We start from the raw sequence: 20,425 nt of genomic DNA, 5'->3' as shown, positions 1-20,425 counted from the left end.
TGAGTTTGGAAATTTAAGAAAAAAGAATTGGGCGATGGAAGCTACTCTTTTGTATCAGAGCCAGGTTTCGATCCTGGGACCTGTGGGTTATGGGCCCACCACGCTTCCGCTGCGCCACTCTGATTTGTTGATATATCTCTCAATTATAAAATATATATACCATAGGTTTAATGAAAAATGCATGATTTAGTTGGGCATTGGTCTGTTACGAAATTTTAGGCTTGACAATAGAAAACATAATCTTTTGCCTTTTGTTTTGCGGGCCACAAGGAAGATATAGACCTTTTTGCTTTTATGGACTCAATAAATTAAAAACAATGATTCATATGCCTATGGCCCTAAGTTGGTACTCTCCTTTTTGCGCATGTCAATTTTGAAGTAAAATATATTCCATTGAGGGTAAAATCATTTTACAAAAAGGTTATAAAATATTTTACCTTTAAAATTTTGGTAAAATATTTTATAAAAACACATAGTAGATTCCCTCTCCTCCATCTAGTGGCTAGTTCACTGATTTGATGGGCTAAGCAGTTGATGCCAACAGTCCAATAACCGGAAACATTATTTCGCCAATGTCCAACGGTCGAAGTTGCCATTTCGATGACCAGTGTCTACAATCCAATCACTGGAGACCACTTCGACAATAAGCCACTAGTTTTGGTGATTTGCTTAAAAAACTTTACATGTCATATCAAACACCTGAAAATATTTTATATGTAAAATATTTTATGTTTGAAGATATTTACTTTAAAACAAACCGAGCATTTGTGTTGGAATAAACCACTAGGAATGAGTGAAGAGTTTTCTCCATTAGCTTCTTGTCATCAAATACAAATCATCTATACCACTTTTTGTATTGCACTTTATGTTCTACCAATCATGGTATGCCATGTATTCACTTGACTTTCCTTACAAAATAATAAAAGTTTAACATAGAAAAAATTTAAACAAATGGCATACCATGATTTTTTTTTTTTTTTTTTTTTCCCAAAAGTGGGCTACCCATCCATTGAGGGTGGGGGTGCACTTTAACCCAAGGGCAAGGGGCATGCTAGATATTGACTCCAAGGTGGACAAATTAACATACTAACCACATCCCATTTAGCCAATCCGAACATACTAAGTTACTCGATTACAAGCTTATTTTCTACTAAGCTCGGTATACCATGATTGGTAGAACATAAAATGGAACACTAAATGTGATACAAAGAATTTGTGTTCTTTGTTATCATTATTTGAGTGGGTTGTTTATGTGGAATACAAATCCCCGTCCCATTTACCATATATAAAAGTTTAAAATGGAAAAAAAGATCCAAAAAAATAAAAGTGGAATAAAAATAATTTCTCTCACTTGCTATATATTCATATAACTTTCCTTATAAAATAAAATTAGAAAAGTTAAAAGAATTTGTTGTGAAAATCGAAAAAAAATCAACAAAAGACATATATTCATTCCACTTTTCTTTTCTTTTCTTATATATATATATATATATATATATATATAAGTTTTGCAGTGAAAATGAAAAAAAAAAAAAAAAAAAAAAAAAAGAATTTGCAAAGGAAGCCTACTTTTTTATATCAGAGCCAGGTTTCGATCCTGGAACCTGTGGGTTATGGGCCCACCACGCTTCCGCTGCGCCACTCTGATTGGTTAATATGTACTTTTTTTTCAATTAGTTTTATACACTATTTTACAAAAAAAGAAAAATGCCCGGTTCAATTGGGCCTCTGGCCTGTTAATGATTTTCAGGTTAACAATACAAAACCTATTTTTGTTTTGTTTTGCGCGTCAAAAGAAAGACATGGACCTTCTTTTCTTTTCTTTTTTTGTGCCCAAACAAAAGAAAAAAAATTATTAATATGCCTTTAAGTTGGTACTCTCCTTTTTGTGCATGTCAATTTTTGTGATTGGATGAGTGATAACCACTAGGAATAAAAATCCTTTGTCTAACATGCTATATATTCATATAATTTTCCTTATAAAAAAATAAAAAAAACTAAAAGATTTTGTAGTGGAAATGGGAAAAACAAAGACACATATTCATTTGACTTCATTTATAAAATAAATAAAAAGATGTTTAAAATTGAAAAATAATGATAATAATAGAATTTGCAATGGAAGCCTACTCTTTTATATCAGAGCCAGGCTTCGATCCTGGGACCTGTGGGTTATGGGCCCACCACGCTTCCGCTGCGCCACTCTGATGGGTTGATATGTACTTTTTTCAATCATATTTATACGCTATTTTTTTATTTTTAAATGCCCGGTTTAGTTGGGCCTTTGGCCTGTTAAGGAATTTCAGGCTTAACAATACAAAACCTTTTTCTTTTTCTTTTTTTTGCGGGTCAAAAGAAAGACATGGACTTTTTTTGGGTCCAAAAAAAAGAAAAACAATTATTAAGATACCTTTAAAAGTTGGTACTCTCCTTTTTGTGCATGTCAATTTTTGTGATGGGCACTGGGACTGGAAGCTGAGTTTTGTTTTCTTCATTAGCTTCTTGTTATTATCACTTTTTTAGGTGGGTGACCAACATTATTCTTTAGTCAATGAACATGACTTCTTTGAATTTTCTCTATTGATTAGAGTTAAGAATTTCTCAGCCGTGTTCCATTTGAACCGTTCAAAATTCTTAACTCTAATCAATAGAGAAAATTTGTGATTACAATTAGAATAAGCAAACCCCACGCTTCCTCAATGTCTCTGATTTTCAATTCCGTTCGAATTGGGTTTTCATGTCAACTTCTTTTTCTATTTTCAAACAAAGCTTTGTTGAGTGCAATGTGGATAAATTTAACTTTAAGAAAAAGATTTTTTTTTTTTTTAATTTTTTTTTTTGCATTTTCACAAATTTTATAATTCGGAATTTGGACCTGACCTGGAAAACGTAGCACTTTCTCAACTTTTTTCCTCAATTGTTTGATTAAATTATGAACTTCTGGACATGGTTGTGTTAGGTAACGTACATGATTCATTTTTGTAAAAGCATATAATATTAGACATATTAACATCTCGTATATGTCCAAGCATGTTGGCCTAATTTGGTTAGCTGGGAATCTTATAATAATTTGAATTATTAAAGATAATGACATGTAAATGTATATTGAAAAATATGGATGATCAAAATAAATGTATCGCATTGGATCATTGGTAATGGAAATATAGTAGGACATATAGAAAGTGATATTATCATATGGGACAAATTACAACTTACCTACATGTGGTTTGGTTGAAATTTAAGTTGCCTATCTATGGTTTGAAATTTGACATTTTACCGACTTGAGGTTAGCTCAATTAGATTTTTGTAACTCACCTCTGTTAAAAACAGGCTAAATATGTAATTTTTCTCCACTTTTATGTCTCTCTCCTCAAAAAATACAAAAAATATAAAAATACAATATCAAATAAGATAATAAAAAAAAAAAAAAAAAAATCCGATGGAACACTTGCATCATGGGATTTCAAATCACAGGTAAGCAACTTAAATTTTGGTCAATTTTTAGATGAGTAAAGTGTCACTGGTTAAATTTTGGTCAATTTTCAGATGAGTAAAGTGTCAAATTCCAAACCAGTGAAACCATAGGTAGATAATTTAAATTTCGATAAAACCACGTGTGGGTAAGTTGTAATTTGCCTTATTATATATATAATAATGGTTTAGTATAAGACTAAATTTTGGACTCATTCATGCTTGTGGTCCATGAAGTACTATGTTCAAGATTCATGCCATGTTCTTTTAATTTTGTAAGGCAATTTCGTTTTTAAAACTCTGTCATGACATGAATATGATGATCATTGAGGTCGTATTTTTAAGCATTATGATGTAGAGGAATGAAAAAGAATGCGACAACAAGATTGCTATAATCATCTCATGGAGGCATAAACAATCTCACTGACAATTTAGTGAAATATATAAATAACATATATAAGACAAAGAAGAATGTATTTGTTTTGAAACAGAGCAGTTGATAAAGGTTTTGATAAAACTTGCTCCTCAACCAGCTAATGGCACATATCTCTGTCGAAACAATATATTGCTATCTTACAGTTTTGTTTGGTAGAATACAATGTGAATTTCATCACAACTCATAGACTAATTAAATTCCTGTAAAAAACTGTCCCTAAGTTTTCTCTTTTCTTTTGCATGTCCTTTGGAAAGAAATAGGATGTACCATTTGGTTCATAGACCATTAATATAATGCACACGTACCTCTACAATCTTTAGGTCTTTTCTTTTGTTTTATGGCTTTGGCTTATTTCAAAACGTAAGTGCCTTGAACCCAAAACTCACCTTTGTAGGGTTATTTCAGGTTGATGGCGAGTTTAGCAAGTTAACACGAATTAATTTATTTATTAATTATGTCAAAATATCTTGACCCGTTTTGTCGCAAATCCATATATTCATGTCATGTTCGCAAGTTATGTTAAATATCATCGCCCTTATTCTATTGTCCATTTCCTAAAAAATGAAAATAAAAATAATTAATTAAATCTTTCCCGCAATTGATTTCATTTGAATGAATATATTAACATGTGGTTTTAAAAGTTACAATTTATAAACTTGTACTTAGTTATATTCGTTTTTTCATTCATTAATTCAATATGTTGAGATTGTAATTTGTTCAATGGATTTACTTCTACAATAAACTTGATTTAAACGTGTTTTTTTTTTTTTTTTTAATCAATTTTGGGTTAATCTTTATTAAAGGATTAAACCTCATTCAAGTGAAATATAATTTTTTTTAATACTAGGTATTAGCAAACCATATTCAGTCCATCTGATTGATGGAGAAACGGTAAATAGTAACCTGATTGATGGAGAAACTGTAAGCAGTTATTACACATTGCTTGTTTAGTTGTGCAAATTACAAAGTGCTAATCATGTTTTAATTTGGTTGAAATGATAGAAAAGTGGGATGATGGAAAATATTTTAATTTTTCACCATGTAAATTTAGTTGGAAGGATGAAAAAGTAGAATAATGTAAGATAAATATAAATTACATTTGTTTGGTTGAGAAGAATAATGAAAGAAAAAAAAAAAGTAATTTGTGTAAATTTACTAAAAATGGTTTGGAATGAAAAAAAAAATGATAATTGACGGGTAAGAAAAAAAAGTTGAATGGAATGGCAGTTAAGTCATTTTGACTGACCTCCCTATTTTCATCTAAGTTTTCTTCATGATTTGAAGAGAAAACAATCGATGGATTTGAGTGAAAAACACTTGAGTCCACACTTTTTTTTTCTTTTTTTATTGTTAATTAAACAATGAAAATTTTCAATATTCCACTTACTTTCCACCGAAAGTTTCTCATTCTTCGTGTTTACACCTCGACCAAATATTGACTTAAGGAGAGTTTTAAAGAAATTTTGGGGAAAAAACAATAGGAGATACGTAAAAAATAGTTGGTGAAATTGGAAAAGGCTTTTAACCACGCCCAAAAAAAAAAATATTTTATAGCTTTCGGGGGCGGGGGGGGAATTTAATATATAGAATTTTTGAAAAAATAAATGTTTTACTATTCTTTGATAAGGAAGTTTTTCTATTCATTGTCCACGCTTTATAATTGCAAAGTTCTAAAGTACCATATATACTATTCTCTATTTTGTAAATAGAGAGAGAGAGAGAAACACCTAAACACCTAATCTTTATTACTTTGGGACCCTCTAGTTTGGCTTTTACGAAAACAAATAACATGATTTTGGGTGATAATTACAGTGTCTAGAAAGTCAGTTTTTGACCATTTTATCACATGCTGCATAAAGTGCCATGTCTCATGCGACTAACTATTTGAAGAACAAATGAACTGGATAGTCTGGATCCCAATACCTCTCCATAATTTACCATATTTTCTTTTTGTATCATACTGTGATAAAAAGGAACAATATAGTACTTTTTCTTCCTAGATTCTCTCTTCTTTCATTGAATCTTTGATTGACTACTCTTATTTTTCATTTTTCTTTTATTAAGGAGAAGAGTTGCCCCCATAAATTTTATATCCAATTGCACAGAACTGCTTGAGAGCATTTCTATTTTTTATTCACAGATTTTCTCTACCACTTCTTGAGTGCACTGTATGAATGTGCCATATAGCATCAAAGACTCTCACTTTCACACATAAACCTTATATGGTCTTTTTTCTTTTTCTTTTTTTCTTTTTTAATAGTAAAACTATTACAAATCGAATCTTCCCTCCACCACTTATTATTGTAGCAATTATTAAAAAAAGAATTTTTAAATTTAAAATCCTCGGAAAAGAGTCTAATTTAATTGATAACTATATAGTTAATTAGAGTTTTCTCATATGCAATGCAAGTATTAGTTAACAATGTTAGTTACTGCCTTTTCCAAGTAGCTACTCTTTTTAATTTAAATGATAAAATTTACGTAGCTATTCATTTGATTGATAGTTTTGTTTAAAATTGTTTTGGTTTCGATAATGACCGGTGGTTATTTTGGGGAGATTCTCCTCAAGTTTTGTTGCTGTTCTTAAATTAAAAAATTAACATAAAAATGTACATTTATTATTGAATTACATCATTCTAGCTCTCATTTGTGAACTTTGCAGGGTTACATGTACCATGTGGTGCCTTTAAAACCAATTTGGAAATTGGTAGAGTTGGTAGCGTGTTTAAGTTTGTAATAGGTGTCATAGTGTTTACTAATTGAATATGAGACTCTTAACATTAACTTGACATTTATTTAGAGAAATTAAACAACTAAATGGAAGATTTTTGTGTTTGTATGTTTTTGCTTTTGTTTATTGTGTTTGCGTACCTTAATATGCATGCAGGTGGGATAATAAATTTGTGCAATCCTGTTAGTTGGATGACATAAGTTAACAATTCTTATTGAGAAAAGTATTTAGTAGTTCCATCGGATTTATTGTTTTTTATGTTTTTTTTTTTTAATTATACAAGTCAACTATATATCAATAATGTGTTCTCCATTACTAAGTTTTGGTTACATATATATATATATATATATAGTTTTTCAATTAGCCCATACATTGCACAAGTAAGAGAGTAGTATTCAATATTTTGAATTCAAAACTTGAAAGGCTAATAAATGCGCATGAATTGAAAGAGAACTTTTATATTTCATTTTCTTAAACAATATAAAAGGCTTTATTAATTAAACAAAGAGCTAGAGAATTGCTATAACCATTCTACATTGAATCAATATAACCTATCTCAAAAAATACCAAACTTCAAGTACATACAGTGCAATAATTAACACTATCAATCTATCACTGGAACACATACATATATATGAGAAATGATATGTCCACAACATTTTTATAACAAATCCGCAGTTATGGGTTGTTACTGGTTGTTATTGTTGGGGCAAAAAAGTAATTTTAGTGTTAGGTTCAAATTTGAACCAATAACAACTAACCACCTATGATTTATTGTGAAAATGTTGTAGACGTAGCACCTCTCTTTATATATATATATCATCCACTTCAATTTCAGATCTCAGTCGAAACTCACAAGTTAACTAGATTAGCATATATAATATAATGGGTCGTGATAAAATAGGGTCTAAGCTTAAATATTGCCATGGTAGTGATAAAAAAAATAGGGTTGAAGTTGGAAGCTTAATTATGCATATAGAAAGTAAAAGGAAATAGAAAAAATTAAATAATTATGCAGATATAGTAACGGTCCCGGTTAGGCACAAGCAGACACACGCACACCCAAGCTTGGCTTGCACACTTGAAATACTGACAGAACTGAGCAATATTTTAATATTGCTTTTTTATCTAATTATTTTGATCATTAATTAATTTTTTTTTTTTCACTTTAAACTATTAAAAAAAATTTATTTTTTTGTCCTAAAATTGTATTAAAATTTTTTTTTGTATCACTAAATTATTGAAAAAGTGTTTGGGATGAATTTTTATTTTAATAAAATTTAAAAATCAAAATAATATTATAGTAATTAATTAATTAATTTTCTTGATGAACAACATTGCTTGCTGGTTTAATAGACAGGGAGTAGCATAGCGTGCAGTAACTTCGCACGTGGAAGTAGGTTCAGCTGTGTCACTGTCACGACCATCTCCATTGATTGGATGAAGCTTGAAAATTAATAACTATAAATATATATATATATATATATATTTTTTTAGGAAAATAACTATATATATTTAGAATATATTGTTGTAAACTTTTTTTTTTTAGCGTGAAAATTATGAAAATAAAATAGTAAATTCATATGAATTCATAATTTCGTCACTTACAAATTACTATGTTGTAAAATTATGGCAAAATTATGAAAAAATTTATAACAGTCAAATTAATTAGTCTCACACAAGAGAGATGACTTTTTTTTTTTTTTGGGGATAAACACAACATAGATGACCTAGAACCTAGAAGTCAACTATTCATTTTATTAGACTGTGACTAAACGCTCCAATCCTATAGTAAACAGAATCGTACAATTCTCCTTTTTTTTAATTAATTTTTTTATTATTCATTCTCTCTTTCCCGGCTACCCAATGAGAAAGAAAAAAGTGTACAATTCAATTTGGTAGGTTACCGAACTTACCTGTGGCAAGTTTTTTCAAATTTCGAACTTTATATGTTTCAAAAAAATAAAAATAAAAAGGTGTTATCTCCTTAATATATTGAGATTATTTGTAATTAGTTTCTTAAGAGATCTTTTAATTCTTAGAATTTGAGAATAATTTATATTGTAAGCGCTTTCCTTGTACTTCTTATTTAAGTTTAATGCAAGTATTAAGATGATTTAGGCACTTGCTTCGAATTAGTTTGCTTATATTTAAGAATTGAAATAAATGAAAATCATTCATATCCTTTCCTCTTAATTTTGAAAAAAGAAAAAGAGAGTGTATAATTTCTTAAAGTAATTTTACTCTAATGCACGTGCCTTTATGGTAAGTGGACTTATCATTAATACCTAACTATATATAATAGTAATATATATCTCATTCAATTCATTTATTTATTATTTTTGATGGATTATTCAATTCATTTAAGTTACCCACTTACCCGCCTCACCGCCCACAATTAGTATAACTTTTTTTTTTTTACTAAATTTATATATACTATAATTTCATTTTCTTTGCTACGATCACAACTACCAGTCACATACAACTCTCTATATATATATAGAAAGTACCCAATAAAAAAAAAAAAAAAACATTAACAAACAAACAAAATTTCTTTCTAAGAAGAAGAATAACTGAATAAGAACAATCACTGCTTAAATTCTCGAGCTCAATAACTATGTTTAATTGCTACCTATCTTCTTAAACTTTCTTTATTTTCATGAACTCTCTCTCTCTCTCTCTTCACCCACATGCACCCTCCTGTTCGTGCGCTACAAAGAAAATAGTATCATAGAAACAGAGAACTTCTTTGGCACACAGCTTGCTTGGCTTCTCTCAATGATTATCTAAATGGTTTTCTTATTTTCTTTGCATGTGACACTGCTTATTTAACAAGCATACACCAGCTCATCCTCCATCATTACGTACCATTATCATTGCAGTGTTCCCCAGTACGCTTTTTTTTTTTTTTTACTCTGGTAACTGTTTCTGGAAGTTCAAGAATATGTACAAAGCTTTAACTGGCTATTCAATACTTGCAAGAAAGGGAACAAGTTTGGTCTGATCTGGAGCCATGAAGTAAGTTTTTGTGTGTGTTTGTTTGTGTCTTTCTTTCAACTGTATATTTTCTGGTGTTTCTTTTTGAATTCTTTATTTGGAATCTTTTGATGATCATGAAAAAAATGAACGCAAACCAAAAAGAAAGGAACTTTTTGTGCCTATTATCTATTAAAATGAAACAAAGAGTTCTGTTAGGCTCAATAGAGTAGCTATTCTTGGGTTCTAAATTCTAAATATTGAAATGTCTAAATTTTGAAGCTTTTGAATTCTGTCTGCTCTTATGTAAGAGACCTTTGGGGGTTTGTGAAGGAGCAGAGAGCCAAAGTCAATAGAAGACAAACAAAATACAAATTTTCTAGATAAAACTGCTTATCTTGACAAAGTAGAGCATGGGCAGAATATTTATAGAAGTCAATCTTTCATAACAAAATTTCCAATAAATGTACCTACAGTTAATGATTATTTTATTAGCATATTCTTTATGTTTGGCTTTCAGACTCTAATTCATCTTCTGCTAAATTCCATGTAGATGTGAGCAAGTTTTGACTACACAGTTTCATTTGAACTGCAAATTTGCTTGACCACTTGGTTCTGCAACTCTGATTGAGAAAATGAACAGCAAAAAGGCCTTCTTGTTCATTTTCTTTTTTGTGTCAATTTTCTCTCAAATTGCTGCTGACCCAGTTGAAGATAAACAAGCATTGCTTGATTTCTTTCACAATATCTCACACTCCCACTCTCTCAATTGGAAGGAGAAAACTTCTGTATGCAAAACCTGGACAGGAGTGACCTGTAACAGTAATCAGTCCAGAGTCATAGCCGTCCGATTGCCAGGAGCTGGTTTACAGGGTCCAATTCCATCCAACACACTCAGTCGTTTATCAGCAATTCAGTTTCTAAGCCTCAGATTGAATGCCATATCAGGTCCTTTCCCCTCTGATTTCTCCAAGCTTGTAAACTTGAACTCCCTTCACCTTCAATATAACAAGTTCTCTGGGCCATTGCCTTCGGATTTCTCAGTTTGGCAGAATCTTTCGATCATTGATTTATCAGACAATGGCTTTAATGGGACTATCCCTTCATCAATTTCAAATTTGACTCACCTCACATATTTGAATCTTTCTAACAACTCTCTTTCGGGTGAAATTCCTGATCTCAATATTCCTAGTTTGCAACTGCTAAATTTGGCCAACAATAGTCTTACTGGAAGCGTGCCAAAATCCCTTCAGAGATTTCCAAGTTCTATGTTTTCAGGTAACAATCTTACAGTGGAAAATGCTCCTTCTCCTGCTTTTCCAGTTCAACCACCTAGTGCTCAACCATCAAAGAAAGGCATAAAACTTAGTGAACCTGCGATATTGGGTATAGTCATCGTTGGTTGTGTTCTGCTGTTTGTGATTGCTGCTGTTTTTATGATGCTTTGTTGTGCAAATGGAAGAAAAGATGGGGTTCAAGGGAAGGAGAAAAAGAAAGAAGCCTCTTTAAAGAAAGGTGCTTCTGAGAAACCAGATAAAAGTGAGAAGCTAGTCTTTTTTGAGGGAACTAATCTTGCATTTGATTTGGAGGACTTGCTGAGAGCATCTGCTGAGGTGCTTGGCAAGGGAACATTTGGGACAACATATAAGGCAGCTCTGGAGGATGCAGGTACTGTGGTGGTGAAGAGGCTTAAAGAAGTGAGTGTGGGGAAACGCGAGTTTGAGCAGCAGATGGAGGTGATTGGAAGTATTAGGCACGAAAATGTGGCTGCATTAAGGGCATATTACTATTCCAAGGAAGAGAAGCTTGTGGTGTATGATTACTATGACCAAGGGAGCGTGTCTGCAATGTTACATGGTATGTTACACCTTTCCTTTTCCCCTACCTTGCCAAAGTAGAAAATGTATATAATGTGAGGTAATGGAAATTGTGAATCATCATTTGTAGTGTTACTTCCCTGTGAATTGCTTCCTGCTTGTTGCACTAAAGCCTGATCATAAATTTGGGTCGAGATAAAAACAGAACCTTAGGTTATAGGTGGAATTTGTTAATTACTAGATTTTTTTGCATGTAAGCTTAAACATAAATAATCATTGTGATTACAATCACAAGGTCCTGTCTGACGGCTTTTAGTGGAGGTTTCTTGATTAAAGTAGGATTTCGTATGAAAATTCGGCTGTTCTAATTCTGAATGCCAGCATGTATGAACATTGAAAAGGAAACATAAGGTAGAATTATATGAAGCTGTTCTCTCAATTCTTTTACACTCCACCTTTGTAGTTTTATTCTTTTATTGTCCTTGCAATTTTTTCTTGGGTTAAAATATATACTGTTTTAAATTCTCAGGTTATACTTGTTATAAAGATGTTAATGCATCTAAAATTTTTCAGGTAAAAGAGGAGAGGAGGGCCGGATTCCATTAGACTGGGAGACTCGGCTAAGAATTGCAATTGGTGCAGCAAGAGGCATAGCTTATGTCCACACACAAAGTGGTGGGAACAAACTTGTCCATGGAAATCTAAAAGCCTCTAACATTTTCCTCAACTCCGAAAGATATGGTTGTGTATCTGATGTGGGTCTAGTAGCATTGATGAATCCAATGCCAGCACCAATGAGGGCTGCAGGATACCGAGCCCCAGAAGTCACAGACACCCGGAAGGCAACCCAAGCATCTGATGTATACAGCTTTGGGGTCTTGTTGCTTGAGCTCCTCACTGGAAAGTCCCCTATACAAACCACAGGTGGTCATGAAATTGTTCACTTGGTCAGGTGGGTGAATTCTGTGGTTAGGGAGGAGTGGACAGCAGAAGTGTTTGATATAGAACTTTTGAGGTATCCTAATATAGAGGAAGAAATGGTAGAGATGTTACAAATTGGGATGACTTGTGTTGCAAGAATGCCAGAGGACAGACCAAAAATGCCGGATGTTGTGAAACTGGTAGAAGAAGTTCGTCGAGTGAATACAGGAAGTCGACCATCAGCTGAGCTTCGGCCAGAGATTACAAACCCCACACCTATTGCAGCTGATATAGGAGCAGCCACTGCATTAGCATCTTCCTCCACGACACTTTGAAATTCTTTTTAGTAATTGGTTGTTGCTATGATATATACTTTTCTATTTTCCATTTCAAATTCATAATTAATTGAAATTGAGTTGGGGGAACGCTTTTGATCTGGGGTTGTTTGTGTATCTTAAATTATGTGACAAACTTGATGCCAAGATTAATTTTAGCTACCTTGTCCAGCTAAAGCTTTAAAGTTGACTTGCTTTCTTGGCTGTCCTATTCTTTGGTTAGGACTTGAGTAGTTAGGCATGTGGAGTTTAGTTGTCATTGCTAATATAAACCAATTTGTTATTGTATTATTTATTTAAGTGCTTAGAAGTTATGCATGTGGAATTTAATGGCCATTGCTAATAAAAAACAGTTTATCTGTGCTTGTACACTAGAGCAAATCAGTGCAGGATATATGCTTTCTAGATCCACATAATTTCGAGCGTCTATTGGCTCATAAGTCATAAGTCAAAACCTACCTACTTAATTGGATTTAAGTATATATAATTATATAGCAAACCAATCCCCATTCCCCACCCACCATTGAAAATTATTCCAAACAGACCCCATTTTTTAAGAAATAAGCAACAAGAAGGTCATCCACTGGACAGAGAAAGAGTCGTGTAAGAAAGTTCTTCCAGAGTTTAGATAGACATATAGTATCATACAACTATGACGTGGCTCACAGAGTATAACCGCATGCACTGACTCAGGATTCGGAGGTCAATTATCATCTTTCTTTCAATTTCCAAACTGCTTGGAGATTTTTCCGTATTTTATGGTCATAAAACTAAGGTATCAGAGGCAGCTGTTTGTTTAAAACAAATTGCTTGTATTTGCTTCCTTCGTAATCATACTTCTGCCAGGAGGATTATATGGATTATCACAAGAAAAGGAAAACCATGAGACATACATCACAAGAAATGTCAGTCAAACGATTTTTAGATCAATTTGAATAAATCTATATAACCACATTCAATGATCTCATACATCCAGATGAAACTGGTTTGAAATTGAAAAAATTACAATATCTTCTTTTATACAAGATTACACACAGGATATTTGAACTCAAAAGCAAACCAAAAAAAAAAAAAAAAAACTATGTATTTCTCAATGAAGCTTGATGCTGAGCGCAACCTTTGGATGCCATGTTTAAAGAATCACTCGTCTTTACTATATTTCCAATCCCTTGCAGAGTCCACAACACGCGATGGCAAAGGAATGAAGTGCAACTCATTTTCTCAAGATTCTTGTTTTAACACCTCCTGAAATAGACATACAAAATGGCTTTAGAGACACTTGAAACCAGTATAACCAAACCAAAGTTGTAAATGCGGTATAGCTAGAGTAATAAATCCAAATGATCCAAAATTATTTCTTAACAAATAGTTCCACAGCCCACAGACCTTCAACTTCCTCGAATTGTACTTCCTTTGTCAATTCAGCGCTTGCCTGATACTCAAAACTACAAGAGTTATGGAGCAACAAGTTAGTAAGAGCAATTTTAAGAGCAAATTTCAATTATAACCCTACTGCAAAAACTCGTTGAGGGAAAAAAAAATTTGCCAAAAGAGAATATATAGAAACTCATAAGAAAGCACTATTTCAAATAATGATGAATGTGAGCAATAAGTTTTTTTTTTTTTTGGATAAGTAATGAATGTGAGCAATAAATTGCAGGTATATCAAAATTCCAATATATTCTAAAACCAATAAACTAAGATCACTACACCAGCACCATTATCTTTTTGTAAAATAAAAGAAGACCACTCCATCAACTCTCACCTAACAATATCTCTCCACATACATAATTATACAGAAGCCATATCTGAAGTATCCTACCTATTTTCTCACTTCATAAAGCAAAAACGGATCTTCCTATTGCCTACAGCTTCTAACAAGAGTGCAGTAAAAGATATTTATATGCACCATTTCTGAAGATTAACGGATCCTATAGAGGAATTTATTGATTCTCTCCCAAGTTGTTAGACCATGGGTATATCAATATCCAAATTGAGGCAAAAGTATGGAAATAAAACTAAAGTCTAAAAGAAGATTATGTTTTCCTTATTATACTATCACATACTATCACATTCAGTATGTGAACATATTAATGCAAAACTTAATCAGTGACAGAACTTCAGCTTCTGTAAATCCAAACAATGACTACAGCAAAACTTAAGCAGATCATCAAATAATCTGGGTGAACCCCACCTACGCACGATGAGTGGTCCTACAGAAAAGTAGAATGGTGTGTTCAGATGAATTAGCTGGAAGAAAACCTCATGGCCACAAAGTGAACTGAAAAGGTTTCATCGATTTCCCAAGCTTCTTAAACTCTCCTGGTGAAAGCACACATACATGGAAAAACTAAACCTTGAATGCTTGATGCAAACTTCTAAAGACAGTAGAACATTCCATTCATATAAACAATGATGATCTCACATGAAAACAAACACAAAAAAACCCTGATATAAGAAACAGAAAGAGTATTAGCTTTCTTTTACCTATTTGAAAAAGCCACCTCAACTTCACCCGACGCACTCTTAGTAGCTTCAACTAACACAGTGACAATTTCAGTCTTCCGGGTACTGGCCATGAGTATATCATACTCTGTAGGAATGATTATTGCAAAGAAATTGTCACTTAGTTCACTCAAACACATCTTCTCCACAGCTGCCAGGGAAATCCTCCGTTTAAGTGCATCAGTCTCAGGGTCAAGAATGTAAATGGCGAAGTCGGTAATTAATAAGATACGCCGTTTCATCTTCCCTGAACCAGTGAACTTCAAGACTTTATCGGCAAATACAACTTGCTTGTCACCTGAGGAGATAAACAAATGGAGTAGCATTTAGACATACAACTATTAAATAGACAAAACTCTCTATTGTGCATGGATGTTTTTTTCCTGCCTTTCAAGGTTGGGGGGCTGATGAGAGACTGCAAAATACTTCTACTTAATATTCTATAATATATGTTGCTAAAAAGAGCATTGAACCTACATGCTTACACACAAAATTGATCATTCAGGAGACCCAAAATTAAGGAAACTCCAGAAAATTCCAGAAAATGTACATGTAATGATTATTTCTAGACTTGATATATCAACTAGGAAAACCTTCAAATTGGGGTTTAGGTCTGTCTACAATCAACACAGGTTAGGTAAGTGATGAAAGACAGCAAGACAGATTTGCAAAATAGGAAATAAAGGGGAAATAAGAAAGAAGAAGAATGATTCTAGACTTCACCACCTAAGGGTGCTTGGAAGCACCACCAAGCTTAAAGAAACATCTCTAATCAAAATTCTTATTCAAATTGCACAACCTCAAACCATTCCTAGAGTCCCTTTTTAATAGAAAGGGACTCTCAGACAAGCCATCCTTTGTTTAAAGGCAGTCCCCCACTCATCTCCTGGCACATCCTAATATGTTGATAGCCATTCTTCAAGTTTTTCTTTGCAAAGATCGTGACTCCTGCTATCATATCTAGCATATCGTCTAACCTTGGAATAGGAAAGTGATATTTCACAGTGATCTTGTTATTGCATGACTATCCACACACATTTGCCAAAAATACATCCTTCTTAGGGGTTAAAAGTGCAGGTACTGCACAAAGGCTTAAACTTTGACAAACAAACCCTTTATGAAGCAATTTTTCTAGTTGCCTCTTTATCTCAACATGTTAATGTCTCATCCTATAGTGAGGAAAGTTTGGGAAAGCTACTCCTGGGACAAAGTCTATAGCATGTTGGGTGTCAAGCGTAGGTGGCAGCTGGTCTGGGAGTTCTTCCGGAAAATTTTTTTACAAGTACAAATTAAATTGACTAAAAGAAGAACAAAAGCTTCTCCAAGAACACATGCTGTGTACTAAAGGTGCATTGAAATCAAGTAAAATTGCAATAATCAAGAAAATCAAGGAAATTAGAGAATGAATATGTTAATCTAATGTTATTAGGAGAAAAGAATTTGAAGGATACAATGTAAGGGGTTAGAGCAGTTTCAGGTGGGTATTTGAATGGCTTTTCCATCAATAATGAAAAGGGCGATACAATGGTGATTTCCCATCTCCTCTTTGTTGATGATACTCTCATCTTTTGTAAAGACAATGTATTTCAACTTCGTTTTTTAAGATGTATCTTTTTTTGTTTCAAGGTGGAGGATCAATCTGAGCAAATAGGAATTGTTCAATGGGTTCAATTTTGAATGTTGAGGAGCTGGACAGTTACGTTGGTTGTTGTGTTTCTTCTCTTCCCATTGGGTCTGCCTTTGGGAGCTCCATTCAAGGCAAAGCACATTTGGGATTCTCTTCTGGAAAAGATGCAAAAGATACTGCCTGGTAGGAAAAAAATATACCTTTCTAAAGGGGGCAGGCTCACTCTAATCAAGAGTATGTTATCTAGCCTTCCAACTTACTTACTGTCTGTGTTCCCTATGCCAGCAGGTGTGGCTAAAAGATTGGAAAACTCCAAAGGAATTCTCTTTGGGGGGGGGGGGGGGGGGGGGGGGTATAGGTGATGAGTTCAAATTTCATTTAGTCAATTATAAAGGTTTCTACACCCCGATTAGCAATTGTGGGTTAGGTATAAAGAATCTGTTGCTTTTTAATAAATTTCTGTTGGGAAAGTGGTTGTGGCAGTACGAGGGGGAACATAATGCGTTGTGGAGTAAGATGATAGATGTGAAAGTATGGCACCACTTGACGAAGTTGGTGTCCTGCTGAGGTTAGGGGACTGTATGGGGTGTGCTTGTGGAAGAATATTTGTCAAGGCTGGGACAGATTCTCTCATTTTGTCACATAAGATGGTAGGGATGCACTTAAAACTTGCATTTGACTTGATTTGTGGACCGGTGAGACTACTCGTTAGAGGAGCCCCAACCTCTTCAACTAGCTTGCAACAGGGATGCTCAAGTAGCATATTAATTAGAATACAGAAATGGTTGTTGTTCTTGGAACCTTCCCTTCATTCAAGTGGTGAATGATTAGGAGCTGGATTCTACGACACTTGACACAACTGCTACACTTACATGCTGCAAAGATTCAGCATGGGGAGGCAGATGAAATATCTGAAGTCCATCAAAATGAAAGAGCATTTGGAAAGTTTTTGTACCACCAAGGGTGTCTTTCTTCTTGTGGTGTGTGACATTAGGCAAGAACTTGACCACAGAACTTGAGAGAAAGAGATATCATCATTATGAGCTGGTGTTTTATGTAAAAGACATGGTGCGAATGTGCCTCACCTGTTTCTCCATTGAAGTGGCTCGTGAATTGTGGTCATTGATTCTTTCCATGTTTGGGGTTGCCTAGGCTATGCCATTTTCTGTCATAAAGCTGTTCGCTTGTTGGGAGGGATCATTTGATAAACATGTTAAAGGGAGGATTTAGAAGGCGGTTCCTTTATGCATAATCTAGTGTCTTTGGAGAAAGAATAATGCCTTCTGCTTTGATGGTGAAGAACAAGACTTGGCTAAGTTGAAGTTCTTATTGCTAAAGATCCTTTACGAATGGATAACATCAAGTTGATTCTCTCTCTACTGTGGACTGTTTAGAGTTTTTAGATTCTTTACACTTTATATTGCAGAAAGATTACTAAATTCTCCAAGTTGATTCAACCATGCAATAAATGAGGGAATGTTTATATGTATGATCATTATTGCTCTATTTCATTGAAAATTTTATTTAATTTTGATTTTTTTGCATAAGGATTTTTTTATCCCTAAATTTTAAATATTTAACAAAGAAAACTCTAGTTTTCCATGTAAAATATTTTTGGAGTAATGTTATTGTGTTGTTTGACGTTGGATTTGTTAAAGTTTCCTAGAATAGGCATTATGATTGATCAGAAGTTGAACAAGATCTAATTAGAGTCTTGCTGTGACTCAAAACTTAAGAGTCTCTTTTTTTTTTTTTGATAAGTAAGAATGATATATACACGAAAGGCTACTCTATGCAAGAAAAACACAGAGCAAACCAGAAAATTACAAGAATGAAAAAAGAAAACAGGGAAAATGCATGCAAACCAAAACTTAAGAGTCTCACTAAGGCCTTCCAAGCTTTCTCACCTATAAGAATCTTGATGGAGTCTTACCATTAGACAAAATGCATGCTATATTTGATATCAAAGTCCACAGAGACAAGTAGCTAAGTTACATGCCTTTAGCTCACACAACTATTTAAAGAATCACAATAATAATTTTTTTTTGATTAATTTCCCTAAACTCCCATAATCAACTTACACGTTAACCAACTCTATCAGACACTCAACTTGGATTATTTGGTTAAACCCAATACACGAAAAGCACAAACTTTCGAGCACTCTACATTAGACATAATAGTAAAGCACACGTATTGATGGCACAAAATGAAGTATACAATGCACAACTATTACCAATATTAATGGCGAATAACATGTCATGTAACTCTAGAACAACTAGGAAGCACTATAACAGAAAGTAGTCTCCTTTACTTGCCATCAAAATGGTATCAGAATCAGACACACAATGACACAATGAACTCATCCCACATAAAATATATCAACATAACATCAGATACCCACATTACCAATGCATATTTCCCAATTTATTTAAAATTAAAATTGTTTATTTCAATTTTTTCAGTCAAAATAAAAGTTCCAGACTTTGATTTAACCAGAATGAAACTAAGCAAACCAAGATTGACCCATGTCAAATTTCCCCCTCAATTTCATGCCCACAACAAGAATTTAGTAAAAAAACCAAAACCCATCAAAAAACGAAACGAGTCGAACAAAAGAGAAACGAACAAAGCTGACCTTGTTTCTGCAAAATTTTCATCAAGTAGGGATGTGAGGCCACGTCAATGTAGTCACCCTTATAGTCTCTGTGAAGCGAGGCTCTTCTGCGAACCTTGACGCCCATGAAAGGTTCTTGATCTTCGGTGACGTTGATATCTGAGAGTCTGAGTCGCAATCCATTTCCCTCTGCGCCGTCCTCAGCGACGTCGTATTTGGGTTCTTGGGATTCGTCGATTTGGACCCGCCTATTCGATCTGATGCGATTCATTGTTTTGCTTTTTTCCGGGTTTGGGAATTGAGTCAGAGTCTGACTCGGTTTGAGTGAGTTGAGCGAGTTTGGTTTTGTAGCGGAGAGAATTTTGAGGGGGCTAAGCTGTTTCTGTGCTGTTTGGTGCGCGCACCATGTGGGGAAGGTGGGTGTCGAATCGATATTCTCAATCAAATGGCATAATAATAATTATTATTTATTTATAATTAATGGCATAATTATTGTTCATTAAAAAAAGAAGGCATAATTAATTTTAATAATTATAAAAACATAAATAAATACAATTAATATATAAAATCGGTAAATAGTAAAAGACTTTGTTAACAAGTACATGCCAACACTTGTTAATAAACCAGCTATGGTTTATTTATGATCTATCATAAATCTCACTGTATAAAAAATTGGCAAAATTTTACTTTTCAACTTAATTTATCATAAAATGATTTAACTTTCTCCATCTAAACTGACATACATTTAATACATATTCAGTTTTTTTCACATCCCTAAAAGAATTTGAATAATTTATTTTAAACTTTATCATATTAACTATACAGCACCCGTTAACAACACCCAATAGTAAATAATACCTTTTGTTAAATAAAATTGTAGATGTCTTTAAAAATAATTTATGTTAATATTTTTAGGCCAAAATATTTTCACGACTTATTACGTAAGAAAAACAATGTCATAAATACAGAATAATGGCTAAGAGAGTCTTGTATCA

At 33.2% G+C, this 20,425-nt stretch overlaps 2 protein-coding genes and 3 non-coding genes across 5 annotated transcripts; 1 reads left to right on the top strand and 4 right to left on the bottom strand.

Moving 5' to 3' along the window:
- Nucleotides 1-52: 52 nt before the first annotated feature.
- Nucleotides 53-124, bottom strand: TRNAM-CAU. The gene has a single exon. It is a non-coding gene; the product is annotated as a tRNA-Met (tRNA).
- Nucleotides 125-1,576: 1,452 nt separating this feature from the next.
- TRNAM-CAU lies at nt 1,577-1,648 on the bottom strand. The gene has a single exon. It is a non-coding gene; the product is annotated as a tRNA-Met (tRNA).
- Nucleotides 1,649-2,134: 486 nt separating this feature from the next.
- Nucleotides 2,135-2,206, bottom strand: TRNAM-CAU. The gene has a single exon. It is a non-coding gene; the product is annotated as a tRNA-Met (tRNA).
- A 6,976-nt stretch (nt 2,207-9,182) lies between these two features.
- LOC115960140 (probable inactive receptor kinase At4g23740) lies at nt 9,183-12,975 on the top strand. The gene is made up of 3 exons (XM_031078879.1): nt 9,183-9,653; nt 10,165-11,468; nt 12,002-12,975. Exons 2-3 carry the CDS (start codon nt 10,247-10,249, stop codon nt 12,682-12,684), a joined length of 1,905 nt encoding a protein of 634 aa, XP_030934739.1. The 5' UTR covers nt 9,183-9,653; nt 10,165-10,246; the 3' UTR covers nt 12,685-12,975.
- A 680-nt stretch (nt 12,976-13,655) lies between these two features.
- LOC115960139 (myosin ID heavy chain) lies at nt 13,656-19,862 on the bottom strand. The gene is made up of 4 exons (XM_031078878.1): nt 19,452-19,862; nt 15,172-15,487; nt 14,071-14,129; nt 13,656-13,929 (listed from the first exon to the last, which is right to left on the bottom strand). Exons 1-4 carry the CDS (start codon nt 19,699-19,701, stop codon nt 13,898-13,900), a joined length of 657 nt encoding a protein of 218 aa, XP_030934738.1. The 5' UTR covers nt 19,702-19,862; the 3' UTR covers nt 13,656-13,897.
- Nucleotides 19,863-20,425: the final 563 nt, after the last annotated feature.

The sequence above is a fragment of the Quercus lobata genome, chromosome 9 (genome assembly GCF_001633185.2).
Source record: "Quercus lobata isolate SW786 chromosome 9, ValleyOak3.0 Primary Assembly, whole genome shotgun sequence".
Classification (NCBI taxonomy): domain Eukaryota; kingdom Viridiplantae; phylum Streptophyta; class Magnoliopsida; order Fagales; family Fagaceae; genus Quercus; species Quercus lobata.
The sequence above is the reverse complement of the archived record's forward strand: the minus strand, read 5'-3'. Positions and strand labels throughout refer to the sequence as shown.